The sequence below is a fragment of the Panulirus ornatus genome, chromosome 57 (assembly GCF_036320965.1).
Source record: "Panulirus ornatus isolate Po-2019 chromosome 57, ASM3632096v1, whole genome shotgun sequence".
NCBI classification, from domain to species: Eukaryota; Metazoa; Arthropoda; class Malacostraca; order Decapoda; family Palinuridae; genus Panulirus; species Panulirus ornatus.
Genome location: NC_092280.1, coordinates 22262492 through 22279623, shown reverse-complemented (window position 1 = coordinate 22279623; position 17132 = coordinate 22262492). Strand labels below are relative to the sequence as shown.

The window sequence follows — 17132 nt, the reverse complement described above, 5'->3', positions numbered from 1 at the left end:
CTAATTCATTATCTATGGCACCAATGTTCAAAATGAAGTCAGTAAAGCCAATTACCTAGCATCCTTGGAAAGCACCAAGGAACACCTAGGGTGCTTATTTCAAATTCCAGGTCAACTTATCTTTTCCATTCTCTCCAAAAAGGACAAAATTTTGTGAATATTTAATCTCCTTCAGGTCTTTCAACAGTTCCTTGAGTAATGAACAAAGGTATCTCATCTTTAAGAGACTTTTAGCAAATGAAATATATGATTTAATTTCTGCCCGGATGACATTTTCATCATTCAAACCATCTCAAACTAATTTTCAAAATCTGGTAACTTTTGTAACAGTTTCTTTCATATCTAAGTCTTAGTGTTTACTGAAAAAAATCCTGCATGTGTCAATCCAAAGTTCTAAACTTCTTTGGAGCTACACTTAATTTAGCCAAACAAATATTCCCAAAGTCAGAGAAAAATTAAGTAAGAGAAAGCTTATTCTATACAACTTCAATGCCCATCTCATACACCCTAAAACCTTCAAGAGTATTTCAGGATCTCAATATCACCTCCGAAGTATGATTCTCCTAATACTCATAAATATTCTTTTTTATTTATTATTATACTTTGTTGCTGTCTCCCGCGTTTGCGAGGTAGCACAAGGAAACAGACGAAAGAAATGGCCCAACCCCCCCCCATACACATGTATATACATACGTCCACACACGCAAATATACATACCTACACAGCTTTCCATGGTTTACCCCAGACGCTTCACATGCCTTGCTTCAATCCACTGACAGCACGTCAACCCCGGTATACCACATTGCTCCAATTCACTCTATTCCTTGCCCTCCTTTCACCCTCCTGCATGTTCAGGCCCCGATCACACAAAATCTTTTTCACTCCATCTTTCCACCTCCAATTTGGTCTCCCTCTTCTCCTTGTTCCCTCCACCTCCGACACATATATCCTCTTGGTCAATCTTTCCTCACTCATCCTCTCCATGTGCCCAAACCACTTCAAAATACCCTCTTCTGCTCTCTCAACCACGCTCTTTTTATTTCCACACATCTCTCTTACCCTTACGTTACTCACTCGATCAAACCACCTCACACCACACATTGTCCTCAAACATCTCATTTCCAGCACATCCATCCTCCTGCGCACAACTCTATCCATAGCCCACGCCTCGCAACCATACAACATTGTTGGAACCACTATTCCTTCAAACATACCCATTTTTGCTTTCCGAGATAATGTTCTCGACTTCCACACATTCTTCAAGGCCCCCGGATTTTCGCCCCCTCCCCCACCCTATGATCCACTTCCGCTTCCATGGTTCCATCCGCTGCCAGATCCACTCCCAGATATCTAAAACACTTCACTTCCTCCAGTTTTTCTCCATTCAAACTCACCTCCCAATTGACTTGACCCTCAACCCTACTGTACCTAATAACCTTGCTCTTATTCACATTTACTCTTAACTTTCTTCTTCCACACACTTTTCCAAACTCAGTCACCAGCTTCTGCAGTTTCTCACATGAATCAGCCACCAGCGCTGTATCATCAGCGAACAACAACTGACTCACTTCCCAAGCTCTCTCATCCCCAACAGACTTCATACTTGCCCCTCTTTCCAAAACTCTTGCATTTACCTCCCTAACAACCCCATCCATAAACAAATTAAACAACCATGGAGACATCACACACCCCTGCCGCAAACCTACATTCACTGAGAACCAATCACTTTCCTCTCTTCCTACACGTACACATGCCTTACATCCTCGATAAAAACTTTTCACTGCTTCTAACAACTTTCCTCCCACACCATATATTCTTAATACCTTCCACAGAGCATCTCTATCAACTCTATCATATGCCTTCTCCAGATCCATAAATGCTACATACAAATCCATTTGCTTTTCTAAGTATTTCTCACATACATTCTTCAAAGCAAACACCTGATCCACACATCCTCTACCACTTTCAGAATACTCATAAAACGTAAGAAAAATCATGTTCCTCTGCCTAAAGTTTCACAAAGTCTCAGAATTCAATGTGGATTTATCATTAAAATTCAGTTTAATAATTCTGAGCAGTGCTTTTAGTTTTTTCTCGTCACAATATTCTATTAGAAAATTCAGAGGCTTTTGGATGATGCTGATATTAAAGATTTCCTCAATCATCAGCTGCCAAGTGGTTGAAAACATGGATTCTTTAACTTTCTCCACAACTTCTTACTCAAATCTTTCCCATTGAAATTCACAGCAAGATGATGGAACTAACAGAATATCCTTTTAGATTTAAACAAAGAGAGAGAAGTTCCACAATCTCACCTGAGGTATTTTCAAATTTCAATCATATTTAGGGCCCTAAAGGTCAATACAGTCTCTTAACTTTTTCTTTGTTCCTCATTCTTAAGTTTGCTAACAGTAATAGGAAAGCCAGTGTCACTAGAAGGAAGCAACTGGAAATCACCCTTCACATCCATATTTAGAAGTTCTTTTCTGACTGGCTTTCACAAGAAACATTAATGCTCTTATTGTTTCACCATTTCCTTTAAGTTATTTTGTTTCATTGGCGGGTTGGGAAATTTGTGATATTCAGTTACTTTTGGATTTCAGTTAAATGATGACAAAGCACAGCTGATTATCCCTACTCCCTAAAATTTCAAACATGATTCTATAGTTTATCCCACACAGACATGTACCAACTTCAAATCTGTTTTCCTCAAACACAAACAGACCCTCCACTGTTATGAAAAATGAATCAACATTGAAAATAATTTGTTACCTTTGACATCTTAAAAAATGGATAACATAACAGCAACAACCTTTTGATAACTGTTTTGGCTTGTAATGCCTTCATTTAAACAGAATACTGTAGGGTGAAGCTGAAGGCCCTTCACTTTTAACCAGAGATAGTAATAATAAAGTCTGTCCTATGGAGTTTGTAAAAAGTATCGAACAAACAAATCAAACCACCAATAAAAATAAACCCTTTACCAACATAGCTTTTAAAAAGTACGGCTTAAGGCAAAATGGCATTCTTATTTCAAAAAGGAAACAGATAGGGAGAGTAAAACATCTGTGAAGATAATGTCTTTTCTCTCCCTCTGGGCACTGTGATAACAATTGCTTATTCCCCTCTATCAACCCACCTCAGATCTGACAGTCAAACTGAACCAAAAAAGAATTGTCTGCAAACTGCAACAAAGAGAGAAAGTTAGGTACAAGCAGCGTGACATACTAATTACAATGAAAACTAAAAATTGCCAAGGGCTGGTGTATCATTTCTCTTATCTTCATTTATGTCATGGGTCGAGGCTCAGCATGATTCCTTTCCATAAAATAAAAATACAGATTAAAGTTACCAAAAGAACAAAGATAATTTCTTGTACTTGAATAAGGTTACACAAATGTTAAAGCAATATCCCATAAGGGGCAATGAAGAAGAATAAACAAAACTAACAAAAGTCTCAACAAAAATGAACCAAGCATTTGGACTGCACTTCTCTTTCTAAGAGCAACACTGCATGCTCAAAAAAGCAAACTTCATTACATTATGTAAACCTGAGGTCACATTCTGACATTGGAATTTATTCCTTGGTTTTATCTACAGTCTAGCATATGAAGGATAACAATCTCTATAGGTTGGAGAGATTTACTGTCGGTTGAAGATTCTGCAAAATCTAAAGCAATGATTATAGTACAATGAGCGGAGGTGTGCATAAATCATTCAGTCTATTAAAACACTGGCAGCACACAAGGCAACTTTTAAAAAGTACTGCTAGGTTATAAACTTTTGTAAGCATCATGAAGACTGCTCCAGCCTAATAATGATTGTTACATCCTTGTGACTACTCTAGGTTTCATCTATCTGAATACATGGCAGTTGCGTTAGTTTTCCTATGGGAAAAAATGGCACTTAATGACTGTTATAATGTTGCCTTGAGTGTTTCACACTTGACTAGGAGAAGGAAATTACACAAATTAAAAGCAAGATAGTTTTTGTTGTTATTACCAAATCTCAGTGTCTGTGACTGGGGAGGATGGTTTTTTAACAATCCCAACAATGCGAGGTTTGGTTCCAATTAACTGTGTCATGCTAGATTTTGGAGATGCACTACATATGCTATCAATAGGTAAGGTCTCTTCCTTAACTTTATTCTCCTTACTTGTACCTGCTGCCTTTGGAGATTTCAATTCATGAACTACAGCTGGGTTGACCATGACTTGTGCTCCATAAAATCTGCGTCTGTTTACACTGGGATTAATAACCTGACCTGGACTAACTGGACTAACAGGACGTTTCACTGATTGGCTTTTGCCCTGACCCACATAACTTAGCTTGCCAGGGAGAACTGCATATTTTTGATGAAATCTATTAAATCCTTTTCCCATGTTACCCCTTGGGCCATAAATAGTGCAATTATTGACAAGAGGTAATTCATAGTCTTTACAGTCTTTAACACTAGACAAGTCTTCAACCCTATGAAAAAAGTTGTTAGTTGCTTCTGAAAGAGGGGTTGTTGCTAATTTGTAACTATTATTTCTTTGAAAAGGACTATTTCCAGATCGGGCAGGATTACAGTAAGATAGACTAGAATAGTCTGCCCTAGATTTTACTTCTTGGTCCTGTTTCCCTGACTTGTCATGCTCTAAATGTGAAATAGAAGACTTAGTACTAGTAAGAGGCTGGTGAGTGGCTAAGCGGGCATGGGCCAAGGCTAACAGCACATGGTCAGTGGAGGGATCAAAGTCTTTGTCTAATAATGGTGCCTGTGACTGTGCACTAACAAACTGTGTACCTGGGTCAGTGCGCAGGTGTGGGTGAATGAAGGCCACAGTGCTGGGTTGGGCCCCTCGTCTAGGGCTGGAGGTGATGGGACCCTGTACAGGAGTAGGTGCACGAGAGGTAGTGCCGCCAGGTGGGTAGCCATGTGCACTCTGGGGACGCTGTGGGACTTTAGTGCTAGACTGACTGCCTTGAGAGGACTGCACAGTTGGTGCTTGTTGAGATGCTGCTCCCTGAGTAACCTGACCCTGTACATGTACATATGCACCAGCACGCTGACTCCTTGGAGACATTGGTGCTCCCTGGGAAGCCATGATTACACCTGCTGAAGCAGCCACAGTTTGTACATGTTGCTGTGGCTGTGTTTGTTGTTGCAATAACTGCTGACGTGCCTGATGTGCTTCCTGTCGAGTCTGATACATCTGTTGCTGCTGCATCACCATCTGCTGTTGCTGTAATTGTCTCTGAGCTTCCTCTCTTGTTTGATAAATAAGCTGCTGTTGCATTTGTTGCTGCTGCTGTACCGCTCTTTGTGCCTCTTGACGTGTTTGGTAAATCTGTTGCTGCTGCTGCTGAAAAAGCTGTCTCTGTGCTTCTTGTCGCGCTTGATAGATCTGCTGTTGCTGTTGTCTCAGTTGTTGTTGCTGCTGTGTCGTTCCATATATGCTACTGGAACTTACTGCAACACTAGAAATTCGTTGTTTTTCAGTAAGGCTCTGATCAGCATCACTTTTGGCAACAAAGGTCACTTGCTTCTGGCTACTGGGAGACTGAGGTTGTGTTGGCTGTTGCAATCTCTGTTGGGGTAATGGCTGAGGAGGTCGAGCCAGCTGGCTTACTGATGATGGTACTGGCACTGGTGATGGTGCAGATGCCATGCTCTCAGATGTGGCTACACTGGCAGCACTGGTAAGTTTCTGCTGTATGGAATGAGAATCAGGCTTTGGTTGTGTCTTGGCAGATGGATAGGAAACTGACTGTGTTGATGGATGCACAATGGACTGTGAAGCAGTACTAGATATTAGCTGTGAAGATGGTGGAAGAGGCTGTAAGGGATGAGTTAATGACTGTGAAGAATGGGCTGGAAGAGATTGTGGTGCTAGTACAGGTGGAAGTTGTGATGGTGGTTCTGAAAGAGGTTGTGATGGTAGTGCAGCATGTGTCTGTGATGGCAGGGTTGCAGGATGCAGTGAAGGTAAGACTGGAAGAGTATGGGTAGGTAATGCTGAAGTATGTACAAGTGTCACTTCAGCATTTTCTGAGGAAGGGGCTGAAACAGGTTTTGAAGATGATAAAAGGGGCTGTGAAGGTTGTGCAACTGTGTCAACAGGCTGTTTAGACTGCAATGAAGCTACTGGGGCTTGTATTGCAGTATGCTGAAGTGATGCTGATGGAGGAAGAGGTTGTTGTGGTCGCTGTGCCATTGGATGAGGCTGGGGCACTGTACTGGTATTATCACTGGAGGTTGGTGGAGCAGGCAATGGTGTGTGCTGTATGCTACTTGGTGCTGATGAAACTGAGGTCTTCATATGTGACACAGTAAGGGTGTGAGAATTATTGGTACCTCCTACTGGCTGGGGTTGTGTTGAGCTTACACCCTGCTTAATAAATGGCCCAGGTTCAAAAGATGAGTGTCCTTTACGGCGAGGCAAACTGTCTGAGGAGTACACAACCTTCCCATCAGAATTAAGAGTGACCCGGGCACCAGATTTTGCAGGGTTGGCTTTCCTTCTCTCCAGGGAGTTTGTTGGTGTTATGACTACATTCTGTTTAACACTGGTGGGTACAGCACTAAACGGATGAGCTGCACTTGTCGTAGGAGGTGGAAGTTCCTTATATGACACCAGTTCAGAGGTTTTCAATTGCTTTTTTTCACTCTGAATCTTTTGTTGTTCCTCTTTTGAAATTTGTTTTTGTAGTTCTGCATTTTGTTTATCATCACTTTCCTGTGATAATCTCTTTTCTCTTTCTGCTTGTTTCACCAGTGATGGTCTAATCAACAATGGCTGATCAGGATCTGGTCGTGCAGGAGATGCTACAGCTGCTGTGTGCATGATACCTTTCAGGTGAGCATTAATATCTCCATCCTTACCACGGGGAACGACGGTAAGTGTTGGAGTATAGCCATAGGGTAAGACTGATGCTTTCAATACTGGATCTTTCTTGTCACTAACACTAGCATCTACTACAGTCTTCCCAACACTAATAGCACCAGCACTTCCTGCACCACCAGTTCCTGCACCACCACTTTTTGCACCACTATTCTGAAAGGAAAGTAGTTTAGCAGCAACACCTTGAGTCTGCCCCTGACTAGCAAGGGAACCCACAAGTCCCTGAGGAGGTGTCTGCTGCCCTTGGCTTTCAATTTGTGACCCTGAACTGTCCCTAGAAAGTGGAACACCCACAGACCTAACACTTTCATCATCACTTTGAGGAGGTGTTATCACACACATTGATGGTATACGACTTGAGTTAATTGTTGTTTTGACACGTAAAATTTCTTGTCTATCAGCTTCTATGTCCGACTCTGAAAAATCTAACTCTGGTGATGGCAAACTGGGTTGACGTGGGCTTGTGGGTTCAGTAGGAGAACTTGAAGTTTCACGTCCACTATCACCATCACGTGAACTCCTACTGTCACCATCATGGCTACCTGCTTTGTCTGGTACTTCTCCAGCAACATCTTCTCGTGAAGAAGTTGAACCATTTACGTGTATTACAGTAATGACACTTTCTCGATTTTCTCGTTTTCTTTCTAAAGAGCTCACCCTTTGTGGTGGCTTTGGAGGTGTCTTTTTCTCTGGATTCCTCATGACAACAGTTCCTAAACTTGCTGAGCTATTTGTAGTACCAGTACTTCCTTTACCAAATAATTCGTATTCGTTTTCACTTGCTAATTTATTTCCTTCATAACTTACAGAGCGCAGACCACTGTCTATATGGAAGGAGGTGTAATAGCCTTCAGTGTCACAAGAATAAGCTGAACTAGTATCATCATCCAAAAACGGAATATCTTGTATATCTTGCGTTGGTGTCAAAGTACCATCACTTGTGTGTGATGAAGTTGAGGGAAAGTCATCAGTTGTTCTCGAATTTGTTCGCTGATTACTTGAAGGAGAAGATGACCTAATTTGCAAAGACCTGAAAAAAGAGTTAAAAAATCAAAAATCATGTAAGAACAACTTGTTTTTTTTTACAGAATATCAAACTCCACCTACAGTCATGTGTAAAGTTACACTCCTAAACACAATATTCAGTGGTGCACATAAATGTTTTCAGGACAAACTGTTCATTCCTGCTGAAGCCAGTGTGAAATTCAAAAAAAGGAAAAGAGATTTGGGGAGGCAAGTGCAAGTGCCACATGAGAAATGAAAGCAACTATATATCATTATATATTCATTATACTTAATCGCTGTTCCCCGTGTCAGCGAGGTAGTGCAAGGAAATAGACGAAGAATGGCCCAACCACTCACATACACATATATACACATAAACACCTATACACACACACACATACATACATATATCAACATATGCATACATAGATACACACATATACACACATGTATATATTCATACTTGCGGCCTTCATCTATTCCCGTTGCTACCCCACCACAATGGAAACCCCCCCCCAGCTTTATAGCGAGGTAGTGCCAGGAAAAGACAAAAAGAGGCAACATTCACTCACACTCAATCTCCAGCTGTCATGTGTAATTCACCAAAGCAACAGCTCCCTTTCCACATCCAGGCCCCACATACTTTTCCATAGTTTACCCCAGACGCTTCACATGCCTTGGTTCAGTCCACTGACAGCACATCGACTCCAGTATACCACATCATTCCAATTCACTCTATTCCTTGCACGCCTTTCACCCTCCTGTATGTTCAGGCCCCAATCGCTCAAAATCTTTTTCACTCCATTCTTCCACCTCCAATTTCATCTCGCGCTTCTCCTTGTTCCCTCCACCTCTGACTCATATATCCTCTTTGTCAATCTTTCCTCACTCATTCTCTCTATGTGTCCAAACCATTTCAACACACCCTCTTCTGCTCTCTCAATCACACTCTTTTTATAACCACACATCTCTCTTTCCTTTTCATTACTTACTCGATCAAACTAACTCAAACCACATATTGTCCTCAAACATTTCATTTCCAACACATCCACCCTCCTCCATACAACCCTATCTATAGCCCATGCCTCACAACCACACAACACTGTTAGAACCACTATTCCTTCAAACATACCCATTTCTACTCTCCATGATAACGTTCTCGCCTTCCACTCATTCTTCAATGCTCCCAGAACCTCCCCAACCCTGTAACTCATTTCCACTTCCATGGTTCCATCAACTGCTAAGACCACTCCCAGATATCTAAAGCACTTCACTTCCAGGAGCTTTTCTCCATTCAAACTTACCTCCCAGAAGAGGGTGTTTTGAAATGGCTTGGTCACATGGAGAGAATGAGTGGAAAGATTGACCAAGAGGATATATGTGTGAGAGGTGGAGGGAACGAGGAGAAGTGGGAGACCAAATTGGAGGTGGAAAGATGGAGTGAAAAAGATTTTGAATGATCGGGGCCTGAACATGCAGGAGGGTGAAAGGTGTGCAAGGAATAGAGTGAATTGGAACGATGTGTTATACCGGGGTCGATGTGCTGTCAATGGATTGAACCAGGGCATATGAAGTGTCTGGGGTAAACCATGGAAAGTTCTGTGGGGCCTGGATGTGGAAAGGGAGCTGTGGTTTCAGTGCATTATTACATGAAAGCTAGAGACTGAGTGTGAACGAATGTGGCATTTGTTGTCTTTTACTAGCGCTGCCTTGCGCACATGAGGGGGGAGGGGGTTGTTATTTCATGTGTGGCGGGGTGGCGATGGGAATGAATAAAGGCAGACGGTATGAATTATGTACATGTGTATATATGCATGTCTGTGTGTGTGTATATATATATGTATATGTCTGTGCGTGTATATATATGTATACGTTGAGATGTATAGATATGTATATTTGCGTGAGTGGATGTGTATGTATATACATGTGGATGTGGGTGGGTTCGCCATTCTTTCGTCCGTTTCCCTGCGCTACCTCACTAACGCGGGAGACAGCGACACAGCAAAATAAACAAAATATATATATATATATATATATATATATATATATATATATATATAAAAAAAAAAAAATATATATATATATATATATTTTTTTTTTGGCTTTGTCGCTGTCTCCCGCGTTTGCGAGGTAGCGCAAGGAAACAGACGAAAGAAATGGCCCAACCCACCCCATACACATGTATATACATACGTCCACACACGCAAATATACATACCTACACAGCTTTCCATGGTTTACCCCAGACGCTTCACATGCCCCGATTCAATCCACTGACAGCACGTCAACCCCGGTATACCACATCGCTCCAATTCACTCTATTCCTTGCCCTCCTTTCACCCTCCTGCATGTTCAGGCCCCGATCACACAAAATCTTTTTCACTCCATCTTTCCACCTCCAATTTGGTCTCCCTCTTCTCCTCGTTCCCTCCACCTTCGACACATATATCCTCTTGGTCAATCTTTCCTCACTCATTCTCTCCATGTGCCCAAACCATTTCAAAACACCCTCTTCTGCTCTCTCAACCACGCTCTTTTTATTTCCACACATCTCTCTTACCCTTACGTTACTTACTCGATCAAACCACCTCACACCACACATTGTCCTCAAACATCTCATTTCCAGCACATCCATCCTCCTGCGCACAACTCTATCCATAGCCCACGCCTCGCAACCATACAACATTGTTGGAACCACTATTCCTTCAAACATACCCATTTTTGCTTTCCGAGATAATGTTCTCGACTTCCACACATTCTTCAAGGCTCCCAGAATTTTCGCCCCCTCCCCCACCCTATGATCCACTTCCGCTTCCATGGTTCCATCCGCTGCCAGATCCACTCCCAGATATCTAAAACACTTCACTTCCTCCAGTTTTTCTCCATTCAAACTCACCTCCCAATATATATATATATTTGGACGATTTTTGCAGGGAAAGAATGCAAGTGAGTGAGAGATGTATAAAAGAAAGAGACAGGAGGTCAAGAGAAAGGTGCAAGAGGTGAAAAAAAAGGGCAAATGAGAGTTGGGGTGAGAGAGTATCATTAAATTTTAGGGAGAATAAAAAGATGTTCTGGAAGGAGGTAAATAAAGTGCGTAAGACAAGGGAGCAAATGGGAACTTCAGTGAAGGGCGCAAATGGGGAGGTGATAACAAGTAGTGGTGATGTGAGAAGGAGATGGAGTGAGTATTTTGAAGGTTTGTTGAATGTGTTTGATGATAGAGTGGCAGATATAGGGTGTTTTGGTCGAGGTGGTGTGCAAAGTGAGAGGGTTAGGGAAAATGATTTGGTAAACAGAGAAGAGGTAGTGAAAGCTTTGCGGAAGATGAAAGCCGGCAAGGCAGCAGGTTTGGATGGTATTGCAGTGGAATTTATTAAAAAAGGGGGTGACTGTATTGTTGACTGGTTGGTAAGGTTATTTAATGTATGTATGACTCATGGTGAGGTGCCTGAGGATTAGCGGAATGCGTGCATAGTGCCATTGTACAAAGGCAAAGGGGATAAGAGTGAGTGCTCAAATTACAAAGGTATAAGTTTGTTGAGTATTCCTGGTAAATTATATGGGAGGGTATTGATTGAGAGGGTGAAGGCATGTACAGAGCATCAGATTGGGGAAGAGCAGTGTGGTTTCAGAAGTGGTAGAGGATGTGTGGATCAGGTGTTTGCTTTGAAGAATGTATGTGAGAAATACTTAGAAAAGCAAATGGATTTGTATGTAGCATTTATGGATCTGGAGAAGGCATATGATAGAGTTGATAGAGATGCTCTGTGGAAGGTATTAAGAATATATGGTGTGGGAGGAAAGTTGTTAGAAGCAGTGAAAAGTTTTTATCGAGGATGTAAGGCATGTGTACGGGTAGGAAGAGAGGAAAGTGATTGGTTCTCAGTGAATGTAGGCTTGCGGCAGGGGTGTGTGATGTCTCCATGGTTGTTTAATTTGTTTATGGATGGGGTTGTTAGGGAGGTAAATGCAAGAGTTTTGGAAAGAGGGGCAAGTATGAAGTCTGTTGGGGATGAGAGAGCTTGGGAAGTGAGTCAGTTGTTGTTCGCTGATGATACAGCGCTGGTGGCTGATTCATGTGAGAAACTGCAGAAGCTGGTGACTGAGTTTGGTAAAGTGTGTGGAAGAAGAAAGTTAAGAGTAAATGTGAATAAGAGCAAGGTTATTAGGTACAGTAGGGTTGAGGGTCAAGTCAATTGGGAGGTGAGTTTGAATGGAGAAAAACTGGAGGAAGTGAAGTGTTTTAGATATCTGGGAGTGGATCTGGCAGCGGATGGAACCATGGAAGCGGAAGTGGATCATAGGGTGGGGGAGGGGGCGAAAATTCTGGGGGCCTTGAAAAATGTGTGGAAGTCGAGAACATTATCTCGGAAAGCAAAAATGGGTATGTTTGAAGGAATAGTGGTTCCAACAATGTTGTATGGTTGCGAGGCGTGGGCTATGGATAGAGTTGTGCGCAGGAGGATGGATGTGCTGGAAATGAGATGTTTGAGGACAATGTGTGGTGTGAGGTGGTTTGATCGAGTGAGTAACGTAAGGGTAAGAGAGATGTGTGGAAATAAAAAGAGCGTGGTTGAGAGAGCAGAAGAGGGTGTTTTGAAGTGGTTTGGGCACATGGAGAGGATGAGTGAGGAAAGATTGACCAAGAGGATATATGTGTCGGAGGTGGAGGGAACGAGGAGAAGAGGGAGACCAAATTGGAGGTGGAAAGATGGAGTGAAAAAGATTTTGTGTGATCGGGGCCTGAACATGCAGGAGGGTGAAAGGAGGGCAAGGAATAGAGTGAATTGGAGCGATGTGGTATACTGGGGTTGACGTGCTGTCAGTGGATTAAATCAAGGCATGTGAAGCGTCTGGGGTAAACCATGGAAAGCTGTGTAGGTATGTATATTTGCGTGTGTGGACGTATGTATATACATGTGTATGGGGGGGGTTGGGCCATTTCTTTCGTTTGTTTCCTTGCGCTACCTCGCAAACACGGGAGACAGCGACGAAGTATAAAAAAAAATATATATATATATATATGCTAGAAACCCTCCCCTCCTTGTATTTTAACTTTCTAAAAGGGGAAACAGAAGAAGGAGTCACGCAGGGAGGGCTCATCCTCCTCGGAGGCTCAGATTGGAGTGTCTAAATGTGTGTGGATGTAACCAAGATGAGAAAAAAGGAGAGATAGGTAGAATGTTTGAGGAAAGGAACCTGGATGTTCTGGGTCTAAGTGAAATGAAGCTCAAGGGTAAAGGGGAAGAGTGCTTTGAGAATGTCTTGGGAGAAAAGTCATGGTTTGGTGAGAGGACAAGAGCAAGGAGAGGAGTACTTCTGAAACAGGAGTGATGGGAGTATGTGATAGAGTGTAAAAAAGTAAACTCTAGATTGATTTGGGTAAAACTGAAAGTGGATGGAGAGAGATGGGTGATTATTGGTGCCTTTGCACCTGGGCATGAGAAGAAAGATCATGAGAGGCTAGTGTTTTGGGAGCAGCTGAGTGAGTGTGTTAGTAGTTTTGATGCACAAGACTGGCTTATAGTGATGCGTGATTTGAATGCAAAGGTGAGTAATGTGGCAGTTGAGGGAATAACTGGTGTACATGAGGTGTTCAGTGTTGTAAATGGTGAAGAGCTTGTTGATGTGTGCGCTGAAAAAGGACTGGTGATTGGGAATACCTGGTTTAAAAAGAGAGATATACATAAGTATACATATGCAAGTAGGAGAGATGGCCAAGGAGCGTTATCGGATTACGTGTCAATTGATAGGCGCATGAAAGAAAGACTTTTGGATGTTAATGTGTTGAGAGGTGCAACTGGAGGGATGTCTGATCATTATCTTGTGGAGGTGAAGGTGAAGATTTTCAGAATAGAAGAGAGAATGCTGGGGTAAAGAGTGGTGAGAGTAAGTGAGCTTGGGAAGGAGACTTGTGTGAGGAAGTACCAGAAGAGACTGAGTACAGAATGGAAAAAGGTGAGAACAAAGGACTTATGGGGAGTGGGGGAGGAATGGGATGTATTTAGGGAAGTTGTGATGGCTTGCGCAAAAGATGCTTGTGGCATGAGAAGCGTGGGAGGTGGGCAGATCAGAAAGGGTAGTGAGTGGTGGGATGAAGAAGTGAGATTATTAATGAAGGAGAAGAGAGAGGCATTTGACAATTTTTGCAGGGAAATAATGTAAATGACTGGGAGATATATAAAAGAAAGAGGCAGGAGGTCAAGAGAAAGGTGCAAGAGGTGAAAAAGAGGGCAAATGAGAGTTGGGGTGAGAGAGTATCACTAAATTTTAGGGAGAGTAAAAAGATGTTTTGGAAGGAGGTAAATAAAGTGCATAAGACAAGGGAGCAAATGGGAACATCAGTGAAGGAGGCTAATGGGAAGTGACAACAAGAAGTGGTGATGTGAGAAGGAGATGGAGTGAGAATTTTGAAGGTTTGTTGAATGCATTTGATAATAGAGTGGCAGATATAGGGTATTTTGGTCGAGGTGGTGTGCAAAGTGTGAGGGTTAGGGAAAATGATTTGGTAAACAGAGAAGAGGTAGTAAAAGCTTTGCGGAAGATAAAAGCCAGCAAGGCAGTGGGTTTGGATGGTATTGCAGTGGAATTTATTAAAAAAGGGGGTGACTGCGTTGCTGACTGGTTGGTAAGGTTATTTAATGTATGTATGACTCATGGTGAAGTGCCGGAGGATTGGTGGAATGCTAGCATAGTGCCAATGTACAAAGGCAAAGGGGATAAAGGTGAGTGCTCAAATTACAGAGGTATAAGTCTGTTGAGTATTCCAGGGAAATTATATGGGAGGGTATTGATTGAGAGGGTGAAGGCATGTACAGAGCATCAGATTGGGGAAGAGCAGTGTGGTTTCAGAAGTGGTAGAGGATGTGTGGATCAGGTGTTTGCTTTGAAGAATGTATGTGAAAAATACCTAGAAAAGCAAATGGATTTGTTTGTAGCATTTATGGATCTGGAGAAGGCATATGATAGAGTTGATTGAGATGCTCTGTGGAGGGTATTAAGAATATAAGGTGTGGGAGGCAGGTTGTTAGAAGCAGTGAAAAGTTTTTATCGAGGTTGTAAGGCATGTGTACGAGTAGGAAGTGAGGAAAATGAATGGTTCTCAGTGAATGTCTGTTAGCAGCCGGGGTGCGTGATGTCTCCATGGTTGTTTAAGTTGTTTATGGATGGGGTTGTTAGGGAGGTGAATGCAAGAGTTTTGGAAAGAGGGGCAAGTATGCACTCTGTTGTGGATGAGAGAGCTTGGAAAGTGAATCAGTTGTTGTTCGCTGATGATACAGCACTGGTGGCTGATTCAAGTGAGAAACTGCAGAAACTGGTGACTGAGTTTGGTAAAGTGTGTGAAAGAAGAAAGCTGAGAGTAAAGGTGGGTAAGAGCAAGGTTATTAGGTACAGTGGGGTTGAGGGACAAGTCAACTGGGAGGTAAGTTTGAATGGAGAAAGACTGGAGGAAAAGATATCTGGGAGTGGATTTGGCAGCGGATGGAACCATGTAAGCAGAAGTGAGTAATAGGGTGGGGGAGGGAGGCGAAAGTTCTGGGAGCCTTGAAAAATGTGTGGAAGGCGAGAACGTTATCTCGGAAAGCAGAAATGGGTATGTTTGAAGGAATAGTGATTCCGACAATGTTATATGGTTGCAAGGTGTGGGCTATAGATAGAGTAGTGCGGAGGAGGGTGGATGTGCTGGAAATGAGATGTTTGAGGACAATATGTGGTGTGAGGTGGTTTGATCGAGTAAGTAATGAAAGGGTAAGAGAGATGTGTGGTAATGAAAAGAGTGTGGTTGAGAGAGCAGAAGAGGGTGTTTTGAAATGGTTTGGTCACATGGAGAGAATGAGTGAGGAAAGATTGACAAAGAGGATATATGTGTCATAGGTGGAGGGAACAACGAGAAGTGGGAACCCAAATTGGAGGTGGAAAGATGGAGTGAAAACGATTTTAAATGATCGGGGCTTGAACAAGCTTCTCCTTGTTCCCACCACCTCTGACACATATATATCCTCTTTGTCAATATATATAGAGGGAGTGATGAAAGCAAAACTAGGGAAAAGGGGTAAAGAGATAAGAGTGTGGTCATAAGGTATGGTGGCCAGTGACATGCCTGTACGCAGATGATACTGTTAATTGGTGGGAGTGAAAAGGAGTTGCATAAGGTTGTAAATGTGTTTAATGATGTATGTAAGCATAAATTATTGAAGGTAATCAACAATAAAAGTAAAGTAACGGAGTGCGAGAGGAAATAAAAATTTAGACTTTGTAAAGTCCCACACAGTAATAGGAGGGAGAAGAAAGACTGTAAGATATGAAAGAATCTAATTATTTGGGAGAAATCTTTAGTAAATTTGATGATATGGAAGGAGAGATAAGCAAAAGAACAGTACAGGGTAGAAAATCATTAGGTCCCTTAACAGAATAATGAAGGGTAGAGGAGGAAGCAGGAGACAACACGGTCCTCCTGACCCTGACCTATGCAGCCAAAACATGGACATGGAATGAATCACAGAGGTCAAGAATCCAGGCCGTGGAAATGAGTTACGTGTGAGGAGCAAGTGGTATGACTAGATGGAACAAAGAAAATAATGAAGGGGCTCTATGAGAACTTTGGTATGGCAGGGAATGCAGGGGGAATGAGCTGTGGAGTTAGAGAGTAAGTGCTAATGCAGAGGGAATGAGCTAAGGAATGACAGAGCGAGTGAAACATAATACTTTGAGGTAGTTTGGGCACATGGACAGAATGCAAGATCGGGAGTTTACAAGGACAGTGTTTTATAGTATGATTAAAGGGATTGGTGTGAGAGGAAGACTACTTGTTACATAAGGAAATAAGAGTGGAAGAGTACTGGAGGAGAGAAATGATGGAAAAATGTATGGAATGGTGTATGCAAAGGAGATCTGTGAGGACAGGGATAAGTGGAGACTCTTCTGCTGTGGTCACCCACTAGATGGGAATTCCCAGAGGGTATGGGCACCAGAGATATATATAGATAGTGTTACGAACATGTGTGTGTGTGCCCACATGTTCGTCTATATATGTATGTGTGTCTTGGTGGTTATGGTGTAAGTGATATTTTAGGACAGGACGACCGAGGGGAAAAACAGGACCCTTAGGACTGCTGCGTTCCCACGCCTCAGGAGATTCCAGATGGCTGCGTGGTCAGTTAACCACAACACTTGGACCCCCATACCTCCGAGAGGGAAACCAGATGGCCACGCCAGGCCATCAATCCAGTCCACCTCG

General features: G+C 42.4%; 1 protein-coding gene across 5 annotated transcripts in view; it reads right to left on the bottom strand.

Annotated features, from left to right (window-relative positions):
• LOC139766261 (uncharacterized) overlaps positions 1–17132 on the bottom strand; it is a 366776-nt gene that overhangs the window by 33727 nt on the left and 315917 nt on the right. For all 5 annotated transcript variants that reach the window (XM_071694662.1, XM_071694658.1, XM_071694659.1 and 2 more), the window contains one exon: positions 4790–7917. In XM_071694662.1, coding sequence (XP_071550763.1) covers positions 4790–7917 — 3128 coding nt within the window. The remainder of the gene's footprint in view (positions 1–4789; positions 7918–17132) is intronic.